Below are 7,400 nucleotides of genomic sequence, written 5' to 3'. Positions count from 1 at the left end.
CAGATTCTGTAGGTGATTTATTAAATTATTGTAGCCCCCGAAATCAACACTTTGTATTGTTTCACATTTGTTAGTTAAATAATATTAGCCAGTTCTCAAACACAAACCTGACATGTCTTTGGGAGTCAGTGTCCTAATTCACATAGCACATACAATCTGATGAAACAGACTGTGTTTATTTTGTATATGGCACTGAAAGAATCTTGCAGTAAGATCAGAGGTCCATCTCCTCCTGTAGTGACTTTTTTATATGTTTAATAAAAATTCAGAGTAAGCCGTTTAGTATTAAGCAGTTCTTTGCTTTATGACAGTGCACTGGGCACACCGTCACACATACTGTGACTTGCTACGGTAGATACATCTGTGCACTGCATTTATTAATAAGCCACATCTGTTATTCATAACAGCCAAAATCTAACTAATTCATAACAATATTAATATTCATTTCATCTAAATGTCCAGTGATGGTGAAGCTCAGGCCTGACACTGCGGCTTTAGCCATTTGCATCCGCTACATTACAGTATACGTCATGTCAAAGTGTCAGCGCAGTGAACGAGAACGACTAGTCCAGCATGCGCAGTGGTCAGTAAGATCACTTACTGGTTTACATATCAATCAGTTTAGAGAGTTTCTGGTTGGTGGGTTGCATCATCGGAAGTGGGCTTTTTTGTCATTCTTGGGTTAATGTGTGCAACGTGTCAAACAAATTTGAAAATTCTAAAGGTGTTTTACGTTTCAATGTACTTTAAAAGAAAACTGAAATTTACCAGACAACTGGCCCACAGCACAATGTGTCAAACATAACAAACACAAACACTGGGGATAAGTAAACTTGGAAAAAAGTGAATTGGGAGTCCTCATTGTGAAAGACTTGGTAAAAAGGTGCCACGTTGCTTTATTGCTGATAGGTAACAGTGATGATTACGTAGACTTTCTTTTAAACAGTCACAGGCTAAGAAACTGTTTACTTATTTGAACTTTTTGAGAGTAAAGTTTAAGTATGTTGTTATTAAATCGAAGAACTCAAACTAGAAAGGCAGCAAAAAGCTGGGAGCAGAGAGCTAGTGGTGTTTTGAGGTGAGCCCCAAAGTGGGCTGCACTCCCACTCAAATGGTTAAGCCTTAATTGTGAAGCTAAAATCAAAAACTGGAACGAGTTTGGTTATTAAAGTCACTTTTGTGATAAGCGTCACAGTGCCAGTGCTGTAGGAAAAGAGGATGGAAGATGAATGACCTTTTAAAAGGCTGTACAACAATGGCAGGTTATTTTCAAATGCATACCAATAATTCAAAAATGCTTCAAACTTACTTAAAAAACAGATTTGTTTTCCTTTTAAGTTTCCTATTAAGTCTTCTGATTTATTAAATACTATAGTCTACATTTTTAGAGATAATAACATACACAAATGTTGGAACAGCAGCATTTCACTTGACTACTTTTAACATTGTTTTTGATCACACTTTTAACAAGTGAAGGCTTGATAATTTCTTCGTAATCCTGAGAAATGCACGTTGGATCAAGCCAAAGACTTCTCTTATTTCACTTATTATTACCTTTTACAAATTAAACACGGCCCACATTGACTCTGAGGTTTCAGATGCTAGTTGTCTTGTTCCCAGATGTCCCCTTCTCTAGATGAGCTTCATAAAGTGCCTGTGTTGTGCATGTCACTGGTTAATATCCAGCAAACACACGCTGGCTGCATTTTCCTGACCCTCACTTGCTTTCTTGTTTTCTCTTGTCAATCAGATTCTTCAAGAAGAATTCACCTTGAAATGAAAATGTAAATAAAATTCAAAACCCCAAAGCAAACACTCATGAATGAAAGGCTGCTCACTGGCAGCATGTGAAATACTCAAAATATTAGGAAAACAGTGTTTCCATACCAGTGAAATCATAAATCGGGGTTTTGAACTCCTGGAGGGCCGCAGTGGCTGCAGGTTTTCATTCTAACCATCTTCAAGTTTTGTGACCAGTTTTGGCTGCCAATTAACTTCTTTTGCCTTAGTTTTAATTAACTTGACTCCGGCCCCTTAGTTGTCTCTTTTTCCTTTTTTAGCAGCCAAACAATAATGAGACACAAAACGAGACGCCACATGACCAGCTAACCTGTGCCCATCACACGATATCTGGAAATAAAGAAGGGTGGAGGTCTCAGTAAGGCTGATCTGCTTGGGTCCCCAAAACATTTTGGCCGTGTTCTTAGAAAAAAACAGAAAATCAACAGTTTTGGAAATGTCTACTGTGGCAGAATGAGCAGCAGCAACAAGCCACTGAATTAAATAATGTGTTTAATTAACAAAAAGAATCAGCTTCTCATTGAGAAACTGGTTGGAGTTTGAAGCCCCAATTTAGCTGGTCATCTGTCAGCTCGTTTCACATCTCATTTCTGTTTGAACAGTCATTTAATGGTGAAAAGAATTAATTCAGAGAGCTGAATCCTTAAAAACAGGGCTATTAAACTGAAGGGAAAAGAAGTTAATTAGCAGTGAAAACTGGTCACTGATTAGGAAAAGGGTTAGAATGAAAACCTGCGGCCCTCCAGGCCTGGTGTTTGACATCTGTGTTGTAAATCGTTTTGATCAAAAACATGTGAAGATCAGAAACTAAAATATCAGTCCTTACACCACCCCTTAAGCCAATGCACGCACACTCAGCTCTACCCAAACTCCCTTTCAATGTCCATCTGACAATCCTCTGAGCAGAGCCATGGCACAGAAGAGCCCTAATCCTGCATCTTAGTCTTGCTATGCCATACTTCCACCATAGGCAAGCAGTGTGGCAGAGCAGATAAGGAACTGGACTGTCTAGCTCAAGGTGTTTTATTCAATTTACTGAGTTGCTCTGTGTACCGATAGCCAGTCACTCAGTTCCAACAGTACAGAATCGCTGTAAACAGATTCTCTTTACAATCTGATGTCCAATTTATTTTAACTTGTGAAATGCTTATGGTGGCGTTTGCTGCCAAAAGATGAAGTAAAGCTTCAGTGGCTCACATGGGTTGGGACTTGCACTACTAAGACATTCACTACTCTGAAAATGTTTATTTCAAACAAGTTTGGAGTCTTGCTGATGTGAGAATTGGAGACTGCCTAGATCAGGGCTTCTTAGCCAGTGGGTCATGGGTTACTATTGTTTCTTATGGACCCCAAACTCGACCATCGTGCTCAATTCAGCAGCATTGCAAAGACATTTACAAGGGAAAAAGTGGTTCACGGCACCAAAATGATTGATAAACACCGGCCTAGATCATTTTTAATAAGCAAGAAAACAAACGGATGGTGGAACATTCAGGAACATTTAGAAATTTGGTTAGCAGGTCTGAGCATTTAAAATTTTCTAGTCACTATTTGATAAAGTTTGTTTATTACATATTTTTCTAATGGTGTGTCATATTCAAAAATAACTGATAATTGACTGTAATTACATATACTAGTAGTATACATATAATGTGTTTTTTAGTACCAATTTACAATATCATTCGGCTGAAATTGCTTTCACAGACAGCAGATTCCAACTTAAGTGATGAAAAGATTCATGCGCCATTGTTGTTGGATGTGGATATTTATTTATTTATCATACTGTACATTTTTTAAAAGAAATACCTAAAGGAGATTTAAAATCTGTGCTGATGTCTGAACTCAACAGACAGCAGGTCATTGTGGTGCTCTGCCATTAAATTACAGTGTCAGTGAAATAGTGAATCATCGTAATCGTTACATAAAGCAGCCATATTGTTGGTTTCAGTATAAATAAAGTACACATTTAGTCAGTGGAGCAATCTTTAATACATTTCTACATAAGTTAAATGGATTTTTGTAGGTTTACAGACATGAACATCATGTCACGTACCCACTTTAATTTCACAGAGCAGAAGAAGTGAGTTGCTGTGACTGAAGTAGCCGTGCAACTGCACAGATGAGTGTGGGACTGAGTGGAGGCAGAAGCCAGACTGTTAGCAGAAAGATGGACGTGGCTGTTGCAGTAGGGGCTTTTTATATTATATGTGAAAAGCACCTAAATATGGGTTGTTCAGTTCCAATTTTCAAACAGATACAAACAGAAGAAGCTTGGAATAATGGGTAATTGTAAATAAAATAGCAGGCGGGTGAATGCAGCGTGAGAGAAGACATCAAACTCAATAAGAAATTCAATTGTCAGCGACGACACTCTTTACAAACTTCTGCCCCTAACTCTGCTCTTGTTTGGTCGTCCCTCTCTCTCTCCCCACTGGCTTCCCCTTTCTCCTGGAATGTTAGATTTTGCTTCAGAAATTCCTATTATCAATTCACGAATGCTTCATAGAACGTATATCTTCTACTGGGTCCTTCCTCTGATTCATTTTGCCACCTTTGTTCCAATGGTTTGCCTGGCAAAACCCTCATTTTTTGTCTGCCATCCTCTCCCTTGGTTCCTTTCTTTGATTAATACACCAATGCCCCAGACCCTCCTCTCGTCAGGCTGCTGCAGTACAAGCTGTCTCAGTTGTGACCAGTGCATTCTGGTACTTTATCCCTTTTTGACAATTGGTGTTCTTCAGTTTAATTGGTCTTCAAATATTTTCATCCCTAAATGAATCGGGTGGCTGGTCTGCCCAGGCTCAGTCTGGGTCCCTCTGGCTTCCCTTTCCTTTTATTCACAAATTTGTCTAATTTGGTCTTTGCTCCTGGGACCTATTAGGGTTTGTTTGGAGCAGGGGTGCCCAATACGTCGATCGCGATCGACCGGTAGATAGGAAAGGTAGTGCAGGTAGATTGTGTTGCATTCAAAAAAAATATTTTTTTAAATGTTAGTCTATATATCCACCCTATGGCATTTGCCACTTGATTGACATACAGGACAGCCAGTCTGAGATCTCTTTTCTTCTAACACACTGGTCATCCCATGCACGATCAAGCGCAAACTACTGCAAAACTCCGGCTATCTAAGTGATCTAGTTAGCCTTCCCATTTATATCGACTAAAGAAGGGATTTTAAAAAAAAAATTGTTTGGGGAGGGTATGGGCTGGATGTGGAATTGGATTTTTTCTCTCACAATGTCACAATCGAAGTGCGTTTGTGGGATCTGTCAATTTATCATTGCTATTCCAAAGAAGGAAAATGTTCATAAAAACTATGAAACTTCCTTCCAAAAAGCGATCTGAGAAAGAGAAAAGAGAGGGAATGAAAATCGCAGTTAATAGGACAGCCGTCATTTTTCACTCGGCTGAATTTAAAAGGCAGACACACCGAAGCATCGTTCCGGGTGAGTCACTCGATCATTAAGCATAAGAAGTCCTTCCAAGATGGACAGATGATAAAAGATGCCTTCGTTGTGGCAGATGACTAGGGAGAAATTCCTGCTGAGATTTCAAGACCCCTGGCCGGAGAAAAAGGAGTTTCTCCTTGTCATTAAACATGCAGAATACAAGCAACTTAATAACGATCAATGGCCGCTAGACTTGGCATTTTTTTTTTGATCTGACCAACATGTTGAATGAGCTTAATTTACAGCTGCACAGAAAAGAGAACTCAATGGTATATGATTAATAGCTCAGTTAATGCTTTCTAACGAAAAATGCAACATCTGTCCTCAAAGCTGCAGTGCCTTAATTTGGAGAACATCCAAAACCTCGCGTCAGAGCTAGAGATGCAATGGAAGGCGTATGCGCAACTTGACAGCATACGCTACACAGAACAGATTGACAAAACTGCCTGTCAGACTTTGACAGACGGTTTCAAGGCTCACCTTTTCTTGAGCCAATCGCTACATTTAAGTGCCATCCATTTAGGGAAGATGTTGAGGGTGATTCACCCGCATCAAAAATTGCAACACTGTTTTACCTAAAACTCCTCTACAATGGAGGATGAGATTTTGACACCACAGGATGACATTCAGCTGAAGTCTGGGGCTCTTGGACAGTTTTGGAACTTACTGAGGAAAAGTACCCAAACATGAGGAAATGTGCTACCTCCTTGACTGCATTATTCAGCTCCACTTATTTATGTGAGTCAGCCTTTTCCCACATGAAGATTATTAAATGCAAATACTGTAGTGACCATAAATGTATTGAATTGTTATTGTGCCATAAAGGTTATTCAGTTATGTAAGGTATGACAACATATATTTTATGTATACTCAGTATATATATACCCGCGCTTCACAGCGTAGTACTGCCTTAAAATTTTTATTAAGAAGAAAATTAAACCTTTTTAAACTGAGGGAAAATATACCAATAATTATTTGTTAAGGATCTCTTTGTATACCACACTGTGTATTCGGCCCTCCGGTTGTAATATGACCAAGCTGTGCGCTGAGCTTACTCTTGAGCATGCAACGTACAGTTGGCCATGTGAACAGTAATCTTGTTTCATATCTCACAGCTTGGATTGCTGCTGTCATAATCGGTTTGAGTGTCATGGTTTGTTGCAATTACGACAGTATGTGTAGGACTTGTGTTGAAGAGACATTCGGCATCTGTCAAGCGTTGTAAGCATACAACCAGTTTCATCGATAACTTCACATCCAGCTTTTGAGAGTTTAAACATTCATAAACATCAAAGTGTCCACTACTGAAATCGTCAGCTGTGAATCTAAGATGTTTAAGAGGCATTGGCGGATGTCGAAAGGTGTAAAATATTTGGCCATTTCAGTACACTTGAAAGCGACAACCGAACAATTCAGCAGCAGCCATCAACTCACATGCAGATGCATAGGTGAAGGGCTTAAGCATTTCACTCTTCTAGTGCTCCTGTGTAGTATAATTATCTCCTCTACGATCATCAGTCCACACCTTGAACCTGTCCCAGTCATTCAATACATAAGACACAATGTTCCTCCGGATATCAAGAGTGAGCCTGATATGGCCGTGCAATATGCAACACAGAGAATGGAAAAGGCAGGCGGCATCTCTGGGCATGGGGGACCCAACGCCACCTCACACGGTGACCGAGCTGCAGGCTATGGACGTATATACAGTGGTGTGAAAAACTATTTGCCCCCTTCCTGATTTCTTATTCTTTTGCATGTTTGTCACACAAAATTTTTCTGATCATCAAACACATCTAACCATTAGTCAAATATAACACAAAACATCCAAACCTACATGGTCCTGTGTGAAAAAGTAATTGCCCCCCGAACCTAATAACTGGTTGGGCCACCTTTAGCAGCAATAACTGCAATCAAGCGTTTGCGATAACTTGCAATGAGTCTTTTACAGCGCTCTGGAAGAACTTTGGCCCACTCATCTTTGCAGAATTGTAATTCAGCTTTATTTGAGGATTTTCTAGCATGAACTGCCTTTTTAAGGTCATGCCATAGCATCTCAATTGGATTCAGCTCAGGACTTTGACTTGGCCACTCCAAAGTCTTCATTTTGTTTTTCTTCAGCCATTCAGAGGTGGATTTGATGGTGTGTTT

General features: G+C 39.6%; 1 protein-coding gene across 1 annotated transcript in view; it reads right to left on the bottom strand.

Annotated features, from left to right (window-relative positions):
• Positions 1 to 1,338: 1,338 nt before the first annotated feature.
• Positions 1,339 to 7,400, bottom strand: part of lias (lipoic acid synthetase) — a 44,509-nt gene continuing 38,447 nt past the window's right edge. Inside the window, exon 11 of the mRNA XM_039751312.1 lies at positions 1,339 to 1,770. Coding sequence (XP_039607246.1) covers positions 1,718 to 1,770 — 53 coding nt within the window. The 3' untranslated portion in view covers positions 1,339 to 1,717. The remainder of the gene's footprint in view (positions 1,771 to 7,400) is intronic.

Source organism: Polypterus senegalus, chromosome 4 (assembly GCF_016835505.1).
Source record: "Polypterus senegalus isolate Bchr_013 chromosome 4, ASM1683550v1, whole genome shotgun sequence".
Lineage (NCBI taxonomy): Eukaryota > Metazoa > Chordata > Cladistia > Polypteriformes > Polypteridae > Polypterus > Polypterus senegalus.
The sequence above is the reverse complement of the archived record's forward strand: the minus strand, read 5'-3'. Positions and strand labels throughout refer to the sequence as shown.